Genomic DNA, 23,117 nt, shown 5'->3' with positions numbered 1-23,117 from the left:
CCTTTTCATTTTATAGACGTGTTAACTGAGGCTTAGAGAGGTTAAGTGACTTGCCTGAGGAGATATATTTATTAAATGGCATATCCAATACTTGGACCCTGGCCTCTGTCAACATAGTTCATGTTCTTTTCACTATACCCTGATACTCCCTATAAATTTTGCAGATTGATATTGTCTCCATATTTTATAGGTAACTATGACTTCCCTGGTGGCTCAGATGATAAAGCGCCTGTCTACAATGCAGGAGACCTGGGTTCGATCCTTGGGTCGGGAAGATTCCCTGGAGAAGGAAATGGCAACCCACTCCAGTACTCTTGTCTAGAAAATCCCATGGATGGAGGAGCCTGGTGCAGGCTACTGTCCATGGGGTCGCAGAGTTGGACACGACTGAGCGACTTCACTTTCACTTTTCTTTCACTTTATGTTAAGTGTTCTGGGGGATATAACAGAAATGAGCAGGTTTCCCTAACTTCCTAGGACCTCATGTTCCTATTTATAAATAGCTTCAGTAGTTTGTTGGTTTTAAAAAACACGCTCTGTAGAACACTCAGGGTCCAAGGGAGCTGGTGGGCCACACAGAGGGTGAGAAGAAGGCAGGCGGGGATAGAGGACCTAGTCATGCCAGGACCTCAGGTTTCCACCTCCACTACAGCAGAGTCCTTTTCGTTTTTTCTGTTGTATTCTTGGACTGCCAGGTAAGATTTTGTTTGAAGAAAGAATTCTGCTCCTTTAAAAAGTTTGAAAATCACAGAATTAGGTATACTCTTTAAATGTGTGAAATGGGGACTTGGCTGGTGGTACAGTAGATAAGAATCCACCTGCCAATGCAGGGGACAGGGGCTTGATCCCTGGTCCAGGAAGATTTTACATGCTGCAGAGCAACTAAGTCTGTGCACCACAACTACTGAAGCCTGTGCACCCTAGAGCCCATGCTCTGCCGCAGGAGAAGCCACAACTGTGAGAAGCCTGCACAGTGCAAATAGAGAGTGGCTTCCGCTCTCCACAACTAGAATAAGCCTGCACACAGCAATGAAGGCCCAGTGCAACCAAAAGTAAAAAAGTGAAAAAAGAAAACAACAACAAAAAAGTGTGAAATGGAAGAACAGTCTGTGGCCTCGAGAGCTTGCTGTCTAGTGCGAGAGCTAGGATTTAGACCCCACTCCCAGCCAGCTTGCTTAGGTCTGTCCTTTCAGTGAGCTCCTTTGAAGCACCCAGCTCTCCTCTCTGGTGACACACTCCTTACACCTGTTCAGGTGTGTCTCCCCTGTCCACCTGCATCTGTGTTCTTGTCCCATGGACCGCCCCAGGCACAGCACCGGACACAGAACGCAGTCAATAAGCATTCGTCAGATGAATGAAATCCTTAAATTAGCATCTCTCACTTGAATCTGATTTCTGAAAAAATGAAGTGGTAGGAGGAATTGTGGAAGGTGGCCTCTGACCTCACTCCTAACTTCATATTAATACTTTTTATCAATTGCACTTTTTTTCTTTTGATTTCAAAGCTAGGGCTCTCCAGGAAGAAGAAATGAATCAGTTACCTGTGTCTCCCAAGGATTATCTTTGAATTACTCCTTTCTTCTTTGTTCTCTGACGCTGACCTTGAGAACATGCATGCATGTCCTACAAAATGGTGCCTTTTCCTGCTTAGAAGAGACACAGAGGGAACAAATCCAAAGGAGGCAATTTTAAGAGTTGAGTCCATGGAGCAGGCTAGAGCAATGTTAGGGGAGGCAGATATTTCCCAGTAGCCAGTGGAGCAACTTGTATTTACTTTTTCCTTCCAGCCAGAGTGGGAATAGCTCTGAGTGTTAGCCATTTGCCTGGTGGCCATCTCCTCCCACGTGGTAACTCATGTACAGCTTCCTCCACGAAGTTTACTCTTCAGTTTGTAATTCTTCTGTCTTTCTACTACTTCAACTCTTTTACTCATAGTTCTTATTTTAACAGCTAGAGACAGTTTTCTTTTTTTCTTTTCTCTTTCTCTCTTTTTTTTTTTTTTTAAAGAATTTGCTTCCTTGTATTCTGTGAAAGGATTTTAAGGCATCTGAATGTGTGTGTTCACAGATTATATAATTACCCTGTATAGATATATAATAGTTAATGAGACGTATAAAGAGAACAAAAGTAATTGTTACTCAAGCATGTGCATATTATTTCAATCATATGATCTGTATTTTTAAGATTCAAAATGGTTTTCAAAGCAGATGAATTGCCTGAACAATGTTTTGAGTTTGCTTTAGCATTTTGGAAAATACATTGTTCAGGGAGAGAAAATACTCTTATTGAAGAGACTCATGCATGTGGTAGGTGGCACAGTAGGTGAGCTTTAGGTGACTTCTGGATCCTAACTTCATTCAGTTCGGTTCAGTTCAGTTCAGTCGCTCAGTCCTGTCTGACTCTTTGCGACCCCATGGACTGCAGCACACCAGGCCTCCCTGTCCATCACCAACTCCCGGAGTTTACTCAAACTCATGCCCATTGAGTCGGTGATGCCATCCAACCATCTCATCCTCTGTCATCCCCTTCTCCTCCCACCTTCAATCTTTCCCAGAATCAGGGCCTTTTCAAATGAGTCAGCTCTTCACATCAGGTGGCCAAAGTATTGGAGTTTCGGCTTCAACATCATTACTTCATTACTCTAGTTATTTTTATTCTATTCGGATCTCTTCTCAATTTATGAAGGTCTGTGATACTAGAAAGAAAGAAAGTGAAGGTGAAAGTGAAAGTCACTCAGTCGTGTCTGACTCTTTGCGACCCCATGGACTATACAGTCCCTGGAATTGTCCACCCAGAATACTGGAGTGGGTAGCCTTTTCCTTCTCCAGGGGATCTTCCCAACCCAGGGATCAAACCCAGGTCTCCCACATTGCAGGTGGATTCTTTACCACCTGAGCCACAAAGGAAGCCCAAGAATACTGGAGTGGGTAGCCTATCCCTTCTCCAGCTGATCTTCCCAACCCAGGAATTGAACTGGGGTCTCCGGCATTGTAGGCAGATTCTTTATCAACTGAGCTATCAGGGAAGCCCCACGATACTAGAAAAAGCCCACAAAGGTCCACCTAGTCAAAGCTATGGTTTTTCCAGTAGTCATGTATGGATGTGAGAGTTGGACCATAAAGAAAGCTGAGTGCTAAAGAATTGATGCTTTTGAACTGTGTTGTTGGAGAAGACTCTTGAGAGTCCCTTGGACTGAAAGAAGATCAAATCTGTCAATCCTAAAGGAAATTAGTCCTGAATATTCATTGGAAGGACTGATGCTGAAGCTGAAACTCCAATACTTTGGCCACCTGATGCGAAGAACTGACTCAATGGAAAAGACCCTGTTGCTGGGAAAGATTGAAGGCAGGAGGAGAAGGGGACGACAGAAGATGAGATGGTTGGATGGCATCACTGACTCGATGGAATTGAATTTGAGCAAGCTCTGGGAGTTGGTGATGGACAGGGAAGCCTGGCATACTGCAGTCGATGGGGTTGCAAAGAGTCGGACACAACTGAGCGACTGAACTGAACTGATGATAGTAGAAAGGAGGGAATATAATGAAATAATTAAAAGTCCATGTTTTAGAGTCACATCTGACAGGCTTTAAATTTTAATTTAGAGAAAGTTCCTAATATTTGAAAGACAAATTTCAGTTGTATAGACAGTTTTCTTACAAATAAAAATAATGTTAACTTCCTCTACTTTTGCTCTAGAATCAGCCATCTTTCCACTTCTGTGAGGTGGTAACAGTAAAGGGAGTGAGAACATGTGGGCTTTGTTTTCACTCAGGCCTGGGTGTGAGTTCTGCTCTGCCTTTTACTGGCCATGAAGCGCTGGGCTCATTCAGTTTCTTCCTCTGTGAAATGGGAGGATAATAGTGCATATCTCAAAATATTGTAATGACTAGGTGATAACCTAGGTGTCTAGCACATGTCTGGTGTGTTGAAAGAATTCAGAATATTTAGTTCTTATTATTGCATTTAAAACATAGGGTTCAATTCTTGATATACTCATAGATTTAGAGGGCGTTTCCTCCGCTATTGATATTCTTTGGAGTTAATTTTTATTACTTCCAAAATAATTCCCTCCATAGAGCTCCAAGTTCATAATATTTTCTTTTGCTTTCCTCCCATTGTACATCTTTCCTGCTGAGCGGGAAGTTAGTGTTCTCCCAGGGACACAATTTGAATGAAAAAGTTAGCTGATGTACTGTGTTGCTTTGTGAGCTTTGCTCAATGCTCTTTTGAAGGAACTCTGTCCAAATAAGACCTAGACTTGTGTCTCCCTTAAATACCATCCTGCCTTTAATTTCTTGACTGACTTTGCAGTTGATTCATATAGAGCACTGTTGAAAAATCAGAAGTATCTTTCTAATTGTTTTCTTTTTCAGGAACTTTTAAAAATGACATAAGCAGTAAACATATGATGGGGTCAACTGTTTACACAAATAAGCAGGAGGAAGAGACTATGAGTTCGGAAGCCAAGAATGAGGGGAAGGGGGAGCAGGTGTGGAAGGGGGAACAGGTGGGGAAGTGGGGGCAGGGAATAAAATAGAAAAGTCAAAAGGAAAACTGTCTGTTGTTTGCCCTAATTAGCAAGCAGTCCTGTGACCTGTAGTCTAGCCAGAATTGTCCTAAGCAAGTCCTAAGACAACTTGTAAAAGAATTAAGTTGAAGAGAGTCACCCATGATTCAGTTTTTCACCTGGGAAGGCCAGTGGGTTACTTATAACTATGAGAGTTATTTCTCCTTCCTGTTTCTGTGAAGCAGATGTGGGTACCCAAGTTGGTGAACAGAAAGTGGAGGGCTTCATGGTTTTCCGTTCTTTGTTACAGGCTTGAAGTGAAGTTGGGGCTTGTGGGAGAAGTTCTAGAAAAGGAGAAGGAGAAAGGAATTAAAGAGAAGCCAGAAAGTGTTTACTGATGTCAGTGGGACCCTTCAGACTTGATGTGTGTTGGCAGCTAGAGGATACTGTCTTATCCTTGGGGTATTGTGTTGGTTTGATGAGAGGCCTCTGAATATTCTGATCACACAGAAGGAAAGTGTGCAGTATGTGGTGGTGACATTGATGTTACTGCTGAGGATGTTTGGCTAAACGTGATCTCCTCCAGAAGTTCTTTGGCTTCTAGAGATTATACTTTGAGCTTGACTTGATTTATCATTTTATCCCCAGAGCTCATGGTTCATGTGGGTGATTCGACTCAGATGGGATGTGTTTTCCACAGCACAGAAGAGAAGCACATGAGCAGGGTAGACTGGATGTTCTCATCAGGAGAGCCTGCCAAGGTAAGGAGGAGAAGCCCTTGTTGTGTAGAAGAAGCCCCTGGCCAATGGTGTCAGGACAGAGTGGGGACAGCAAGAACCTAGGTATCAGGTGCCACATGTTGATCTCATGAGGGCTTGGACTTCGGAGTTTGTTAAAAAAAAAACTGGGCCTCTTAGCTTGGCTGGGCAATTTCAGCTTCCAGTTGGGAAAAATGACTAATGAAGATGATGAAGAAGTAGATGTTGCTACTGCTCAACTTTTTGGGTTGTCAAGATGCATCTGGGACATGGTGATGTAGAACATTGGTTCATGACTTGGCTACTGCATCTTGGTTTTATCCTTTCTCTCTCTTTTCCTTTTTATAGAATTCATGGAGTAACAAGGGGGAATGATTTTGGTGACCTAGCCAGGAAAGCAATGGGTTAGGCATAAGAATGATTGTCTTACTTGGGTTATTTTTGTGAGTTTTCTTTTGCGCCCCTTCACGCCATTTATGTGATAGGATTTTCTTTGTCTTCATGAATGTGTTGAATGTTGGGATTAGTAGTCCTGGAGGCCAAGATGAGGAGGCTTCTTCACAGGAACTCTGAAGCAGTAATCAGCAGGTTAGTTCATTAGACCAGTAGATGTCAACTATGGCATGGTGATGTCCTGATGAGTCAAGCCGTGTCTTGAGAGACATCCCACATAACTTATTTTTAATAAAGTTAAGGTACAAAGCTTAGACAAGATTTAGCTTTTACAAATGAAGACATATTCTAGGTCATCCATACAAAATGTCATTTATACTTAGTTGATTCCTACATGCTGTCTGAGTGGATCAGAAAGGATGGCTTCGTGGTGGGGTCTGGGGAATTACATGTAGTTTCAGGTTCACCTCTGGGTACTCATTGTATATTTAAATGTCATCCACCAAACTGAGTCACTGCAGAACATAGGATGATAGTTGACATTTGTGGGTTATGAATTTGAATCACAAGAGACAACAGGTTAGGTGCCAGGTCTTTTCATCCATATTTGTGTCTGTATCCTCATTTCCTGTTCTTAAAAACTTCTAAAAAATAATGGTATTTATATACCTTTATGAAAAATTCTGACACTTTTTTATTTTTATTTTTTTATATTACTAATTCAAATATGGTTTCTTTTTTTTCCCATTTATTTTTATTAGTTGGAGGCTAATTACTTTACAGTATTGTAGTGGTTTTTGTCATACATTGACATGAATCAGCCATGGATTTACATGTATTCCCCATCCTGATCCCCCCTCCCACCTCCCTCTCCACCCGATCCCTCTGGGTCTTCCCAGTGCACCAGGCCCGAGCACTTGTCTCATGCATCCCACCTGGGCTGGTGATCTGTTTCACCCTAGATAATATACATGTTTCGATGCTGTTCTCTTGAAACATCCCACCCTCGCCTTCTCCCACAGAGTCCAAAAATCTGTTCTGTACATCTGCGTCTCTTTTTCTGTTTTGCATATAGGGTTATCATTACCATCTTTCTAAATTCCATATATATATGTGTTATTACACTGTATAGGTCTTTATCTTTCTGGCTTACTTCACTCTGTATAATGGGCTCCAGTTTCATCCATCTCATTAGAACTGATTCAAATGAATTCTTTTTAATGGCTGAGTAATATTCCATGGTGTATATGTACCACAGCTTCCTTACCCATTCGTCTGCTGATGGGCATCTAGGTTGCTTCCATGTCCTGGCTATTATAAACAGTGCTGTGATGAACATTGGGGTGCACGTGTCTCAGATCTGGTTTCCTCAGTGTGTATGCCCAGCAATGGGATTGCTGGGTCATATGGCAGTTCTATTTCCAGTTTTTTAAGAAATCTCCACACTGTTCTCCATAGTGGCTGTAGTAGTTTGCATTCCCACCAACAGTGTAAGAGGGTTCCCTTTTCTCCACACCCTCTCCAGCATTTATTGCTTGTAGACTTTTGGATAGCAGCCATCCAGACTGGCATGTAATGGTACCTCATTGTGGTTTTGATTTGCATTTCTCTGGTAATGAATGATGTTGAGCATCTTTTCATGTACTTTTTTATTTGACAAGTATTTTTAAAGTGTCTGTTATATGGTGAACACTCAAAGCTGCTGCCCTGGTGGGAGACTTACAATCAAGATGGAGGGAGATACATAGAAAAATAATGAATAAATAGGAATTTCCCTGGTGGTCCAGTGGTTAAGAATTTGTCTTGCAGTGCAGGGACACTGGTTTGATCCCTGGTCAGGGAACTAAGATCCCACATGCTGTGGGGCAACTAACACCCAATGCAGCCAAATAATAATAATAGTAATAATGAAGAAATATATACACAGTATGTCAGGTAATAGTAAGAGCTATGGAGAGCAAGAAAGTAGGCTTTTGTGATTGTTATTTTATGTAGGTGGTCAGGGAGGCCTCACCAAAAAGGTAACATTTGAGTAGAGGTCTTGGGGAAGTGAAGGAGGCAACCATGTGTCTGTCTAGGTGGGAAGAATGTTCCAGGCAGAGGGAGCAGCAAGTGCAAAGGCCCTGAGGCCAGCAATCAAGGAGCAGCAAGGAGGTTGGTGTGGACATGTGTGTCCATGGCTTTGTGTTTTCTGATACTTTCTGATGATACATTTATTGCTTCTACACATAGGGCCTGTGAATCCTGAGAGCTCCCTCCAACCCCAATTCTTTAGTCTCATACATTTTACCTTTCCCTTCTAGGAGGAGATTGTGTTGCGCTATCAACCCAAACTCAGGGCGCCCATGGGGCGCCCCCAGAACTGGGGCCGCTTCCTGAACCGTGTAAACTTGGTGGGAGACACTTCCCGCAATGATGGCTCTATGATGCTCCACGGAGTGAAGGAGTCTGATGGAGGAAACTACACCTGCAGTATCTACCTGGGGAACCTGACATTCAGGAAAACCACTGTGCTGCAAGTGATCCTGAAAGAGTCCCGAAGTATGTAACATTTGGCCGGGCAGGGAGGAGGGACTGCATAGCTGGTAGGCAGAGCCAGTACTAGGGTGAAGCTGGAGAGCTTCTGGGATGCAGAGTTTAAGGAGGCACCACGCTCAGGCCCTGTACCTGCCTGCCCCTGATGAGCCTCGTACTTACCAAGCACTCTACCCTGTGCTGGCATGACCTTGAGAGTAATCCCTCCTTAAATGTGGTGCCCTGGGCACCTTGCCCGCCTCACCCTAGTGCTTCCCTGATGGTAGGTTAGGGAAATAAGGTAATACTGAGTGAACGCCAACCCCTCTGCCAAACCTCACCCATGGTTTCTGTAACATACCAATTTAAAGACACAGGAGCTCAGAGATGGATTGGGGTCATTTTGACTTGGCTTCAGGGGAGATGCTCTATGCTCTGTAGTAGAAGGGAAGATGCTCCTGAGCTGGTGAGAGACAGCAAAGAACAAGGAAACAGTAAGGGGAAAGAACCAAAAAGAGAGGGAGTTTCTGATCCAAGGTTCTTTATTCTGGCAAACAGTGTGTATTAAGGCCATTGGTGAGGAGGAGAGTAAAGACTCAATTGTGTTTACAGAGAGGTTGATAAATGAGGGGTTAAAGTTAAACCAGAGCCCAGTTAGCTGTCAGGATGTGGCCTGTGGACTTTGCCTTTTGCGAGGGCCCCAGGGGTTGGCTGTGGTTGGTTGGGGGCAGGGATGGGGTGAGGAAACACCTCTACCCTCAATACCTCTGGCCAGAGACTTAAGTCTATGGAGGCACCTTCTTGTCAATTACGGAGGATCCCAGATGGAGAGGGAAGTAGGACAGATGGCTTTCTTCACTCTCAGAAGTCTTACCTCTGCTTCACAGGAAAGAGAAGCCATTAGTGGGAACTCAGGCAACTTCTGAGCCCTCCACACCCACAAACAGACCTACATCTACTCCATCCTCATCTTTTCCCTGCCATCCTGAGCTCCCTTCCCTTTGGGGGCTTATCTGAGCCCCTGTGCTCAGGTGGTGCCCTCCCCTCCTTCTCAGGACCCTCACAATATGCCTCTTTAAGCTCATACTTTCCATGGGCTTCTACCATTAAGCACATGCGTACACTCAACTCTTCCCCTTACCTGTGTCCTTCTCTACTTTAGCTCTCACCCTACGTCATACCTTTTCTTTTTTTCACTCTTTCACTTAAAATTTATTTATTTATTTATTTAAATTGGAGGGTAATTACTTTACAATATTGTGGTGGCTTTTGCCACACATCAACATGAATCGGCCATAGGCATACATGTGTCCCGTCCCTCTTGAACTGCCCCCCACCTCCCTCCTTACACCACCCCTCCAGGAGACACAGACATAAAGAACAGACTCTTGGACTCAGTGGGAGGAGTTGAGAGGGTGGGATGATTGGAGAGAATAGCATTGAAACATATACATTACCATATGTAAAACAGATAGCCAGTGTTTTACCTTTTCTTGAAACAGCTTTATTGGGATACAACTCACATGCCACACAGTTGACCCTTTTAAAATGTACAACTCAATGTTTTTAGTGTATTCTGAGTTGCACGACTTTCGTCATGATACATTATTCATTTCTTTCTAGACACAGCCAGATAGCTTGCTGAAGGACTGAACTCGGGGTCTCCTGTCTCATCTTCCATTAACTCATAGCACTCTGCAAGCGGTCTTCTACTTCTCCCTCTCCCCCAGTGTAGATCACCAGTGGTGCTCTAACTGTTCATCCTGGACCTTCCCTACCCCAGTGGTATTGAACACCACGTTCTGTATACATTTAACATATTCTGTTACACACAACCTATCTATCTATCCGTCCATCCATCTGTCTATCCATCTGTCTCTGTATATGAACTCCACCCAGATTTTCCACAAATACTCACACACAAATAATCCAAATCCACCACTCACACCTGTCCCCTGCCCATCTCTCCAACCTCAGTTGATGCCACCACTATCTACACAATTATCCAACTGGATGCCTGGGAGTTGTACTTGATTTTTCCCTTTCCCCGGACCCCCAGTCTAACAAGTCAACAAGTCCTGTCATTTCTACTACTGACTTTGGATCTGTCTTCTTTCTTATCTGGCACCATCCCCTTATTCTGACTGTCTGTCTGTCTTAGACTGTAGTCCTCTCACCAGTCTCTGCTTTCACTCTTAGTCACTACCCCTCATTCTCAGTGCCATCTTTCTCAATCACAAATCTGAACTTCCTACAGTCTTTCGATGTCTTCTCCATCACCTACGGAAGTAACAAAAACAAAGCAAAACAAAAGATTGAAACAAATTCCTCATCAAGATAATTAAGGTGCTTCATGACTTAGATCCTATTATCTACCCAGCCTCATTCCCCATCATACCCTCAAATGCAACCTTTGACCCAGAGCCATGGCCCTCTGGCTAGTTTCTCCAAGCACCATCCTGAAGCTAAAGGCCCCAGACCTTGGGTATAATGTCCCTACCTCCCCCACCCTCATCCTTCTCCTATTGTTTGCTAAAATCCTTGATAGTTCCTTTCAGACTCAAACTTTAAAGCTTGCTGACAGATTCTCAGGTTCTGCCCCCAAAGAATTGGGCGCCCGTTTCTCAGTGCTTTGCCCCCATGTGGGCTGCTCTCCTAGCACCCATGGCAGTGTGTGGTGTTCTGCGCACACTGTTGCCTCCTTGGGGGCACAGACCATGCATTATTGGTATTGGTATTATTACACCAATAATAATTGGTGTTATTTGTATCTTCTGTGCCTAGTACTATCTGGCACTCAGGAGATGTTTGATAAATGTGTTCAGAGTAAATTGAGGAAATGGGTGAAGGGTGCTATATAGATGGATGGAAATTTCATGCTTGGTATCATGACTGTGGGGCTGTGTTGTAGCTTAGATACCTTTGAAAACAATCACTTCACCATAGAAAGGTCAGCAGCCTCTAACATGTCTGTTATTTGTGTCATTTGGTGAACCACATTTTAAGATAGAATTGTTAGTGTAAATGGAAACTCTACTGTAGGTCAGGTGATATTCTGTTTACCCACCCACCTTCATCTATATCTTAAGGGTAAAATGGGGTGGGCAGAGGCTGGTTCTCAATCTAAAGGGGTCAGCTGGAGTACCAGTGCTTCCATGTGGGGTGAAGTCTAGCCTTCTCCTCCTACTTCCTGCCGTGGCTGTTGCTGCTTGGCATAGAACTGGTGAGGCCCCCAGCTCTTCTCTGGAATGTTGAGGCTCTGTCATTGCTCTTCTCCTTTCCCAAGCATTGGTGACCCCGGGAGCCCTCAGACCAGAGATCCTGGGTGGTAACCAGCTGGTGATCATCGTGGGGATTGTCTGCGCCACCATCCTGCTGCTTCCGGTTCTGATACTGATTGTGAAGAGGGCCTTCGGAAGTAAGAGGTATGGGGCTGCTCCCATCTCTTGGACGGGGAGGCTGAGGTGCCTCTAGCCTGAAGTGGAAGAGAGTGATAAGACCCTATGTGTACCATTTTCACAGAAGGGTGTGTTTTGTTTTATTTATTTTTAGAAAGTGTTGTTTATTTATTGTGGTGGGTCTTCTCTAGTTGCGACAAGTGGGCTTCTCATTGCAGTGGCCCCTCTTGTTGCCGAGCATGGGCTCTCCGCGCTCAGGCGTCAGTCGCTGCGGCGAGTGGGCTCCAGAGCTGTGCACGGGCTTAATTGCTCCATGGCATGTGGGATCTTCCTGGACCAGGGAATCCAACCTGTGTCCCCTGCATTGGCTTGAGGATTTTTAACCAGCGAACCACCAGGGAAGCCGAGAAGGGAGTATTTTAAAATAGCTGTCATCTGGGGTAATCATGTTAGATGTCATCGTACAGTGACCCCACCCCATTTGCTCCCTGTTCAGTCTCTAAGTCGTCTCTGACTCTTTTGCGACCCCATGGACTGTAGCCTGCCAGGCTCTTCTGTCCGTGTGATTTCCCAGGCAAGAATACTGGAATAGGTTGCCATTTCCTTCTCCAAGGGATCTTCCTGACCCGGGGATCAAACCCATATCTTCTGCACTGGCAGGTGGATTCTTTACCACTGAGCCACCAGCGAAGCCTCCTCTGTTCTTTGTTGTCCTGAAAGGCCTTACACATTCCCACATCATCGTCATTTTATAAGATTACAAAGACTTACAAATGTTTGTCCAAGTAGAACATAATTAAGAGTATAAATCTTATGCAAGAACCATAATGGAGCTATTCAATGCCTGAGAGAAATGATTTTTGGGTTACCCATAGCACATATACACTTTTTAGAGAAGCTCAGATTTTGAGAGTTGTCAGTGACTTTATTTGAAGGACCACATTTTAATTATGAGAAGCTACTTTTGAATGGATAGCCTCAGGTCCTAAATTATTTTTAGGGAATGTATTTTTAAAGGCTTGAGGTTCTGTACATGCATGCTCAGAGTTGTGTCTGACTCTGTGACACCATGGACTATAGCCCTTCAGGCCCCTCTGTCCGTGGGATTTTCTGGACTGGGTTGCCATTTTCTCTACCAGAGGATCTTCCCGACCCAGGGATTGAACCTGCACCTGTTTGTTTCCTGCACTGAACAGGCAGATTCTTTACCAGCTGCACCACCTGAAGTTCTCCTAGTATCTCAGAAACTGGCAGATCCTCTGGCATGAACACTAGCGTTTCACTGGTTTTGGCTGGGCCGTATCCCTCTGTTTATCCAACCATTGATAAACTGTGTTGCTAGGGCAAATTGACTGTCCTTTGAAATAGTGTCAAGGGGCAAGAACCCCCATTTAGACTGAGTAGAGCTGACTTTTAGGTCTCCTTTCCCCATGGGACATGGATCGTACAGAAACTGCTGGTATCTGCTAGGTTTGCATTTGACTCCTCAGGGGCTTTCTGACTTGGTTTTGAAATTGAAAGTCTTTGCTCTGGGCAGGTGGGCAGCACAGAATGAAGAGTTAGACAATATGGCTTCCCTATCAGCTCACTTCCCTGACCTGGACCTCAGTGTCTCTCAAAATGAAGAACAGAACTCCCATGTCTGTGTATCTGTTTATTCTAAGAAATAATCAGATGGATGTGTTGAGATTTGTGCATAAACATGGTTGCTGTAGCAAAGGTTATAATTAAAAACTGAAATCATTGTCAGTGCCTGTCAGAAAGGTAATGATCCAATGAACTGGTATTCCAGTCGATGAAATACTGCTCAACCCTGTATGTGATGATGGGGAAAGATGTCCAAGAAGTAATATACCATATATAGTAAGATCTTATTTTAATAAAAAAGCAAATTATGTAATTCTCACTTCAGCAGCACATATACTAAATATATCCTGTGTGAGTATACTTATGCACTGAGAGAAGTTTGGAAGGATAATTTTAAAATACTAATAGTGCTATTTGGGAGAAAAGGTGGGTCCTATGAGGGTAGGAGGTTTACTGGAACTTGAACTTCAGACTGTCTACATTTCTGTATTATTTGAATTATTTTACAATCAGAGCATACAACTTTATAATCAGGAAATATGATTAAAATATTTACACTTTGAGACAAAAAACCAGATTCCCTTCTAGCTTTAACCCTGGTTGTTGTTTTTAGCTGTACTTTAGGCCAAAGTAGAAAAATGGAAGGCTATTCAGTAGCAAAAGCAGAAGGCCAGATAGTCAAGAGATCAAAGGCCAAGGGGCAAGGAAGGGGCCCGAGCTCCCAGCCCTGGGTGTTTGCCGGGTTAATTCTGCTTGTCCTCCCTCCAGGGAGAGTCCCAGAGCCTTTGAACTGGTGTCTTGCTGAGTTTCTGCTGCCCCCTGCTGGTCTGGCTTCTTCTCCCTAGTCCTCGGAAATGATGAAATCGAATCCCGTGGAGTCCCTCTATTTATTCACTTACAATTGTTCTGGACAGGAAGTTATTAGGGTGACAGGAGACAGGCGGAGGGCTTCCCTTGTGGCTCAGCTGGTAAAGAATCCGCCTGCAATGCGGGAGACCTGGGTTCGATCTCTGGGTTGGGAAGATCCCCTGGAGAAGGGAAAGGCTACCCACTCCAGTATTCTAGCCTAGAGGATTCTATAGATTGTATAATCCATGGGGCTGCAAAGAGTTGGACACTACTGAGCAACTTTCACTTACTAGAGAGGCTGAAGCTGTCTTCAGCCCAGGCTTTCTCTAGATACTTCTCTGCTCTCCATCAGATTCTAGGCTGAGCTGTGTAGTGCGATCTGAAGGTGTCTAGGAGTGGGTCCTCCTCTGGGGTCTCTTTTTTATAAAAACTCTGTGTGGTCTTGTGTTGTCATCTTTGACTCTACAATGCCGGGTGGTTAATTGCATATGCTTTCATGTCTTTGCAGTTCAGTCACTTCCACCACCCTGGTCAAAAGCCTGGAGAACACAGAGAAGCCTCGTGCAGAGGTAAGAGAAGAATTCTGCCATTTTGGGACCTCCCTGGTGGTCCAGTGGTTAAGACTCTGTGCCTCCAATGCAGGGGACATGGGTTCCATTCCTGGTCAGGGAACTAAGATTCCACATGCCTGCAGGGCCAAAAGAAAAAAAGACAAACCAAAAAACAGAATTATGCCGCTTTGCAGCTGTGCCCCGTGAGGACAAGGTGGAGACTGCTCCAGCACCCAGGTGGTGTCTTTATCATTCTCCTGGGAACTGTGTCTCATTCACTGTTATGTCTCAGCATCCCCAGTGCCTGGCCCAGAGCAGTGCTTAGGAGATCTCCATCACTCAGTTAGAGCCCAGGAGTAGTGAGGCGCGTGGGGTGGGTGGGGCCGGCCCTGCAGCCCAGCCCAGCCTTGGAGGGTCCGGGGAAAGCGCACTGGACTTGAATCGGAAGCCAGTTCAAGCCCAGCTCTGCCACTCCCCGAGCCTCTGTTTTCTCATCCCCAAAATGAGGAGAAGGACAAACATATCTGCCCAGCTGTGAGTTTCAAATAACGTGATGCTATGTGCAAGTGCTCTATAATCTCTGAGGCATTGTATCAATATGAGGGGTGATTATGATCCATTCTGGGGTTAAGTGAAGTGAACAGTTCAGTTCACTGAACAATTCAGATTAAATATTCAGGAACCTTTAGAAAGAGAGAATCAAGAACTTTTTCTTGATCATATTAATTTGTGATAGTGTATATAAATAATAAATAATTGCTACTAGGAACTGAGAAATGGATTAATTTCCTTGAACTTCCCCCCACTCTTTTTGTTCTTTCTTTTCTTCCCTCCTCCCTCTCTCCTCCCTCCCTCTTTCTTTCTTCCTTCCTGTTTTCCTCCTTCCCTCTTTCCTTTCTTTCTTTTGAAAAACTCTTCTTGCATACCTTTTCATCTTTTGGGCTGTTTGTGACCCAAGAGTAGGATTTTCTCACATCATAGTACAGGGGACTCCAGAAGTCCAAGAATTTGTCACTGGATGATATCACTTCCCCAGATAGTGACAGGGACGGGAGTCACAAAGTACCCCTGACCTCACAGACATGAAGTTCAGTGAGGGCTGTTCCCGCCGTTTAAGCCCTATGGGAGAGATGATGACAATTAGGTGCTAATGAATGCTGTCCTGCCAAGACTCTAATTGGGAGGAAATAACCACAAAATTCAAATCATTCGGCAAAATAAGAATTCTCTGCTGCTACCTCAATGCCCATCCAAACAAAGATGTTGGACTTTTTTTTTTTTCCCTGGTCACACCATGGGACAAGTGGAATCTTAGTTCCCCAACAAGGGATTGAACCCGTGCCCCCTGCATTGGGAGTGTGGAGTCTTAACCACTGGACCACCAGCGAAGTCCCAGATGTTTGACTTTTGAACCAAAGAAGTTCGTTCTGAATATAGTGCTCTTTGCCGATGAGTTAATTTTCTTAATTTTCAGGAAGTCTGAGGACTGAATTATTGTGACCTATGATCATTCTGTAGCTCTCAATAACCCTCAGAACCCACTGATTTTGGGGGTTGATGCCCTGTGAACATAGGGGATCATAAGAACATGGAAAAGATAGCCTTTTCTCTGGCATGTAAGATTTGTTGAGTTTTAAGACTATTTATATGATTTTCTCCCCTCTAGAAACATATTTACTCCTCAATAACCACACAAGAGGTGAACGATGAGGAAGAATCATGTGGAAAATCAGAGGCCACCTACATGACCATGGTGAGGAGTGTTCTGAGTCCCGCTGAGCCCGGTGTCTGGAGGCAGGAAAAGGACTTGGGAAGGATATGGCAGACTCACGGGGGATGGACATTGCTAGGTTTCCTAGCGGGAGCAGGGGTGGGGGTGAGGTGCGGTGGTGGTGGGGTGAGGGGACACTCTGCTGAAGGCAGAGATTTTTCTAGGTAGTTGGAAATTGTAAGAAGTTGAAGCTCTGCTGGATAGAAGAGTAGTAGCAAACTTGTCCTTATACCCAGTTTCGAGTCTTCTGAGCATCTCTAGGGCTGCAGAGGGTTGATCTTAGAGGTAGAAGGGAGTGCTATCATGAGGTTAGACAAAGATCTCTTTCTCATCAGCACAATACTGGTTTAACACAATGTAGTAAAGAGGGACTAGATGATCCTGTACAAAAATCATGTCATGAGGAACTGTTTTCCTCCCTTTCAAAAGGTCCCTTCCAACTCTTAGATTTTTTTTTGTTTTTGCAGCATAAGGTCATTATTTGCACTTTATTAACTGAATGCAACACAAATTTGCCATGCCCATTAGATGCTCATATACACATGCCTGCAAGCCCAGCACCAGTAACTTCCTAGTGCTGTGTTGTGCTAAGGAATTGCTATTTACGATTTAAGCCCCAGGTCCCTTAATGAATTACATGTCTTTCCCCAAGTCTTTTTATGCTAGTAGCATTCTTAATTTGATGCAGCACTAACTATGAGAACTCTACTGTTTATGCTATTTTACCCAATGCTCCTTTGTTCATAGCCTTTACAGTTTTCCTATGGTGTCGGGATATTTTATTGTTGTTTAGTCACTAAGTCATATCCGACTCTTTTGTGACTTCATGGACTGTAGCCCACCAGGCTCCTCTGTCCGTGGGATTTCCAGGCAAGAATACTGGAGTAGGTTGCCATTTCCTCCTCCAGGGGCTCTTCTTGACTCAGGGATCCAACCTGTGTCTCCTGCATTGGCAGTCAGGTTCTTTGCCACTGAGCCACCTGGAAGCCCATTCTGATGTTTTATATACTTGCTAATTGCTTTATCATGTTATTAAATTTTATTTTTTTACATTTCTGAGTATGACCTCTTCTCTGCACATATCTTTTAGAATTCCTTAGATTACTAATGGTTCTATCTTTACACTGATTTCTAGTTGGCTCCAATTCTAGGTGGCCAACGTATATTGAAATATACACGGTCTAGTATATCCTGGAGTGTTACATGTCTTCAGTGTTAGCTTGTGGGCTTCTCCTTCACTGGTATTTTCCTATAATTTACAATGTTTACTGAACTTACCTGTGTGCGCTCAGTCACATCCGACTCTTTGCGGCCCCAGGGACTGTAGCCCGCCAGACTCCTCTGTCCATGGGATTCTCCAGGCAAGAATACTGGAGTGAGTTGCCACTTCCTGCTCCAGGCAATCTTCCTGACCCAGGGATTGAATCCACATCTCCTGCATTGGCAGGCAGAGTATTTCCACATTTGTTGTTGTTTAGTTGCTCAGTCATGTCCCCATGAGGACTCTTTGCGAACCCTTGGACTGCAGCACACCAAGTTTCCCTATCCTTCACTATCTCCTGGAGTTTGCTCAAACTCATGTCCATTGAGTCAAAACTCCACCTGGGAAGCTCTAAACTAAATTTACCCACCAGTTGCATTTAAAGTCAGTATTTTTCAACTGTTAGATTTTTTTAACTCTGTGACTTATTGTACCTTGACATAATCCAACTGCTGGAAGGCTGCATGCTGGATTTCATGTAATAATACAGAGTCTGATTCCTATGTTCTCTTTGTTCAACTCTCCAGGAAAGTCTAGCACCTAGAAAAGACACTGGCTGTGTAGTGAGTAGGCGTAAGGACAAAAGGAATGAGCTGGCGAGGGACATGATGCTATTTGTAGATAAATAATACTTGGTCAAGAATCCGCCTGCAGTGTGGGAGACCTGGGTTCGATCCCTGGGTTGGGAAGATCCCCTGGAGAAGGGAATGTCTGTCCACTCCAGCATTCTGGCCTGGAGAATTCTGTGGACTGTGTACTCCATGGGGTCGCAGAGAGTCGGCTCCAACTGAAGGACTTTCACAATAGGCACCCCAGCCATGCAGGGAACAGTGTTCTACTGTGTTCAGGAAGGCTGGCCTCCTCTGTTTATAGGATGATGGCTTGTGTTTTTTTCCTGTTATACCAGCTCCAAGGACACATGACTCCCAGATGATTGCAACAGAGAAAGGTTCTGCCAGGGAAGAGTGAGATCAGAATCTGGCCTTGCTCCACCAAGTGAAACACGGGCTCCCCTCTGAAGTTGAATATAGTCACTCCCCCTCCCCCCATCCTTCTCCCATCATTGCCATGTGATGCTACAGTAACTGCCAGAACCTTGTCTTAGAGACCTGCTGATAACGGTGCCTGCTGATCTGTGTCCGTCACCTGGGTGGTACTGTTTGCAGACACTCTGTGGGACAGAGATGATGGAGAAGTGAGCCAGCTTCAGTGCCAGCGTCTCATGTTTAGTGCCAGGTGTTTGAGATTTAAACTCTGCAGAAAACAGCACCCATGTCCCCTTGAAACAGATCCAATAAAGCAAGTGTGATGGGAGACCAGGGCCACAAACTCAAAGGCCTTCGGGGGCTCATCAAGTTATTCTAAAACACTGTCAAATTACACAAGGCTGTAGGTGAATTCTGGCCTGTGTACCATTGGTTTGAGACTTTAGGTAGGGGGCTGTTATCTGATAGAGAGCAGGGGTAACAAAGAAATTTTGCTTAAAAATTTTTTTTTAAATTTTTTGTTCATCATGGATTTTTTTTTTACATTGATTTTTATTTTTGACTACACCTGCAGTGTGCAGGATTTTAAATCCCCAACCAGGGATTGAACCCTTCCCCCCTGTACCTCCCTGTGTCCTAACTACTGGACTGCCAGGGAAGTCCCAGAACCTTTGCCTTTTTATTAAATTTACTTAAATGGAGGGGCACCATACCATGTCCTCTTTCTGAGGCTGTATGGCGCAATGGTTAAGATCCCTAGCTTTGGAGTTGGACAGACCAGGGTCCGCATCTTTACCCTGACTTAGAAGCTGGATCATCTTGGGCAGGTAACTTGGTTTCTTGAGCTTCAGTTTCCTCATCCTTAATGGGGAAAATATTAATAAAACCTACCTCTCGGGTTGTGAGGAACAAATGAGATAGTGCATGTGAAATTCAGAACTAGCCCAGACAGATGGGAAGAGTTCAATAAATGGTAACTATTATGATTGAAATGCTTCTTACAAATATGCTTTGTTTCTCTCTCCCCACAGCACCCAGTCTGGCCTTCTCTGAGGTCAGCACCAACTAGCCCACCAGACAAAAGGTCAACTGGGGGAATTGCAAAAACAGAGCAAGCCTTCTGAGAAGAAGGGGTGGTCCTTTCACCCTTGGCTGAGGCAGAGACTCTCTTTGCTGTGTGTCCTGAGTCCATCCATGTAGCAGTTGTTTCAGACCCACTGCCCTCCCAGTCCTCTTCCTGCCTCACTGCTTGGGTAGAGGGCTGAAGTTGGAGGGCTCGAAGCCCAGCAGAGACCAGACAGGCCTGGAGGAAGACAGGCTGATAAGGGGGAGCATGGACGTGGTCCCCCTGGAGTGAGACCCTGGCCCCGGGGACCCTGGTCAGCTGCTGCAGTGGCCTTGAGCATCCAGGTCAGACCCTTTGCTTGGACAGTGCTCTCTGTGGAAGGTTCCAGAGAGGAATCACAGAGATAAAAACTACCCCAAATGATTGTTCCTTTGGCCAATGATCCCTAAATAAATGCAGTCTGTGGCAATCATGCTGTGTTTCTACCCTGGCTGAAGGGCATGTGGAGTGCTGGTGAAGAATCTATAGTTGGGAATTCCTGAAACAACTGAAGGGACTGGAAGAAAGCCCTGCTGTGACTCATACATTGGGGGCTGGTTTGAGGCTTGAGGAAGTTTGGGGGTGTGAATGGGTTGGAAGTGGGGCATGAATACATCTCTTCGATGTAACTCAGTGCTTCTTGATGCTGGCTGGATATCAGAGTGGCTGGTGGCTCTTGACTGGCCCCACCAGAGGTCTGGATAGAATATATGGGTGGAGCTGGAGCACTTGTCTTTTTCAGAAACGACGCTCCTGGGTCACCAAAGTGGACAGCCACTGATTTAACTCTTGGTCTGAAATGTGAGATTCCTTCCTTTTTGGTTCCTTTAATGCAGTAAGATTTAATAAGGCTAGTTTTTTTTTTTTTTTTTAAATCCTCTGGTTCTGAACTCCTGTTTCTAGTCTGGTCTCAGCTCAGATCTCCTTGTCTTTACTCCCATATGGCCTGCCTCATGTACTGTGTCTTATTTTCCCCTCTTAGCCATTTAGGGCCTGGATAAAGAGCAGATCTTTTGTGGGTCTCTGATTTCTGATCCAATCTCAAGTTGAGGTAATTTTTAATTTTTTTTAGCTGCACCCCACAGCACATGGGACCTTAGTTCCCTGACCAGTGATCGAACCCATGCACCTTCCATTGGAAGTGTGGAGTCTTAACTGCTGGACCACCAGGGAAGTCCCAGAGCTACATTTTTGAGTGATTTCCCTAACTCTCCAGATTTCAAGGACCCTCCACAACACACTAATCATTAACTTTCTCTTTTACCAACTGTCCTCTGGTCTGCACTTGGAGGCTTGAAGCCTCTTTTTGTTCAGCCATGGCTAAGAGTCATGACTTGTTTCTTCCTCATTTTTAGCTCTCAATAAGGAGCATGTCAATAATTTACAATATGTGGATTGAAGGCAATATCCTGTCCAAGACATACCAGAGAGGCGACACATGTTGACATGATGGGGGGACTTCTTTCATATACTAAGAGTTCATGGGGAGGAAGTGGTTTCCTTTCTGACTTATTAGGCAACATGCTCTCCTGAGCTGAGGGGCCCTTTTCTATTTCCTCAAATATTGTTTTCATGTGATGTCAACCTTCAGGATACCGAGTGAAGTGGATGGATGGTGATTGTACATCTGTTGTTCTGAGTAGAAGGGAATACTTGGGATAAGGGCTGAGTGGGCTGGGCAGCTTCTCCATGTGCTCCTCCCTGCAGAGGACGCTTTGCCCTGGCAAGTGTGCACATACCCCTCCAGGGTTTGACTTACACACATCAAATTTGAATTCCATTCATTCAAGGTTAAGCTTTCATTCTGAGGAGGAAGAAGAGGAAGTCTTCCTCTCTCTCTCAACTCTGCCTCTCCACAAATCTTCCTCTTACACACAGGCATGGAGTCAAGGTTGGGAGCGCAAGTCCACAGCTGTCAAATACAATTTTGCCCCAAACGAAAATAGCCCTGAAGGGGCCCATGGGAAAGACCTGCCTGCCCCCTATGCCCTTTGCTTAGGGGTGGTTGTCTACTAAATTCAGGACCTTGAAGGCATATAGTGTAGGGAATGGCTTCTAGTGAAAAAAACCTGGTTTAAATCTTGGCTCTGCCTCTTACTCTCTGTTCAACATGACAAAGTTTATGTCAATTCTTTGAGGCTATTTGCCTGATAGAAAATAATCATGGGAACTAAATGAGGTTGGTTAGGGGCTAGAGCCTGGTCTGGATCCTCCATTCCCTTCCAGTATGTTTTCCCCAGTGGATTTGTCATCTGATGATTCAGTCCCCATCTCATTATTTTTTATTTCTATGGGCAGGAAGCCCTGCAACCCTAAATATAATAACTAAGTCCTTCTTCTCATCCAAAGAAAGAGTTAGGAAGCCAAACTTGGGGAAGGGTTTTGCATAGCTCTGAGGGGTGACATTCTGAAGGGCAGGACGCCTGCTGGAGATGGAGCAAGCTGGATCTCCTTGTAGATCCAAGCAGTTATGTTACTTGAATTTGCAGTATTTTAAGTCTCTAGAACACCAGATGCTCCCATATTCAAAGGCTTCCAGAAGCAAGCAAACTTTTGCCAACAGAAAGCAGCCTAAGGGTGGAGGGGGTGGGGCCACCCAGGAATAATGGAGAATCTGGCACCATCAGAGTTTGGCTACTGGAACTGAAAACAGTTCAGCCTGTCCCCTGAGAACCTGCAGAAGCTGTGCCTCCTTTAAAAGGCTTCTGCCTTCTGCCAGCGCTTCAGTCTTTGTTTCTCTTTGCCACCTCACTCTTTCTGCTCTTGGCTAGTCTGTGTGCTTACATGTCTACACTGGGAATTTTCTTTAATAAAACACCAGCTCTTTGTACGTGTGTGTGTGTGTGTGTGTGTTTGGAAGTGGTCATCCTGCCACTGATTTGGCTCAGTTACTTAGACCTAGACAACCTTAGGTTGCAAGTTTTGTCCCAGCCCAGACCAGTTATCTTCTTAGAATAAACAAAGTTTCTCAGAACTCCTGACCTTCTGTCCTGGCAAGTTGGTTTGCAAATGTGCTTCGTTCTTCCTCAAGGGAGATCAGGTGATCCATTACCGCTTCTATAAAAACCAACACTTTTTTTTTTTTTTTAAAGCCAACTCTTGAAACATCCCTTCTTCACCAAAAAATAAGGGAACTTGGAGTTTTCACAGAAAGCTAAACCCTTTCATATTTTCTAGATGGTGACAGCAACAGTGATTTACTTTGTCCCAGAACTCCCAGAACCCTTGTCTGAACTCCACACTGTATGCTCATGGCCTTCTGACATTGGGCACCATTTTGTCTACCCATCCACACCTCCCATTTTTTCCCCATGATTCACACACCTTTGTCTTTTGTGCTTCTGAGCCTTTGCTCTTGGTGTTCCCCTGTCTAGAATTCCCTTTTTCTTCTTACCTGCCCAAATAAACATTTCTTCAAGGACCTGTTTGAGTCTCGC

The 23,117-nt window shown here is 44.6% G+C and overlaps 1 protein-coding gene across 1 annotated transcript in view; it reads left to right on the top strand.

The window, feature by feature from the left end:
- Positions 1 to 20,110, top strand: part of JAML (junction adhesion molecule like) — a 30,567-nt gene extending 10,457 nt beyond the window's left edge. The window contains exons 5-10 of the mRNA XM_061145177.1: positions 5,156 to 5,268; positions 7,962 to 8,199; positions 11,459 to 11,597; positions 14,515 to 14,575; positions 16,224 to 16,310; positions 19,607 to 20,110. Of these exons, the coding sequence (XP_061001160.1) occupies positions 5,156 to 5,268; positions 7,962 to 8,199; positions 11,459 to 11,597; positions 14,515 to 14,575; positions 16,224 to 16,310; positions 19,607 to 19,699 (731 nt within the window). The 3' untranslated portion in view covers positions 19,700 to 20,110. The remainder of the gene's footprint in view (positions 1 to 5,155; positions 5,269 to 7,961; positions 8,200 to 11,458; positions 11,598 to 14,514; positions 14,576 to 16,223; positions 16,311 to 19,606) is intronic.
- Positions 20,111 to 23,117: the final 3,007 nt, after the last annotated feature.

The sequence above is a fragment of the Dama dama genome, chromosome 1 (assembly GCF_033118175.1).
Source record: "Dama dama isolate Ldn47 chromosome 1, ASM3311817v1, whole genome shotgun sequence".
In the NCBI taxonomy this organism is placed as follows: domain Eukaryota; kingdom Metazoa; phylum Chordata; class Mammalia; order Artiodactyla; family Cervidae; genus Dama; species Dama dama.
This window is presented reverse-complemented; position numbering and strand designations above follow the sequence as displayed.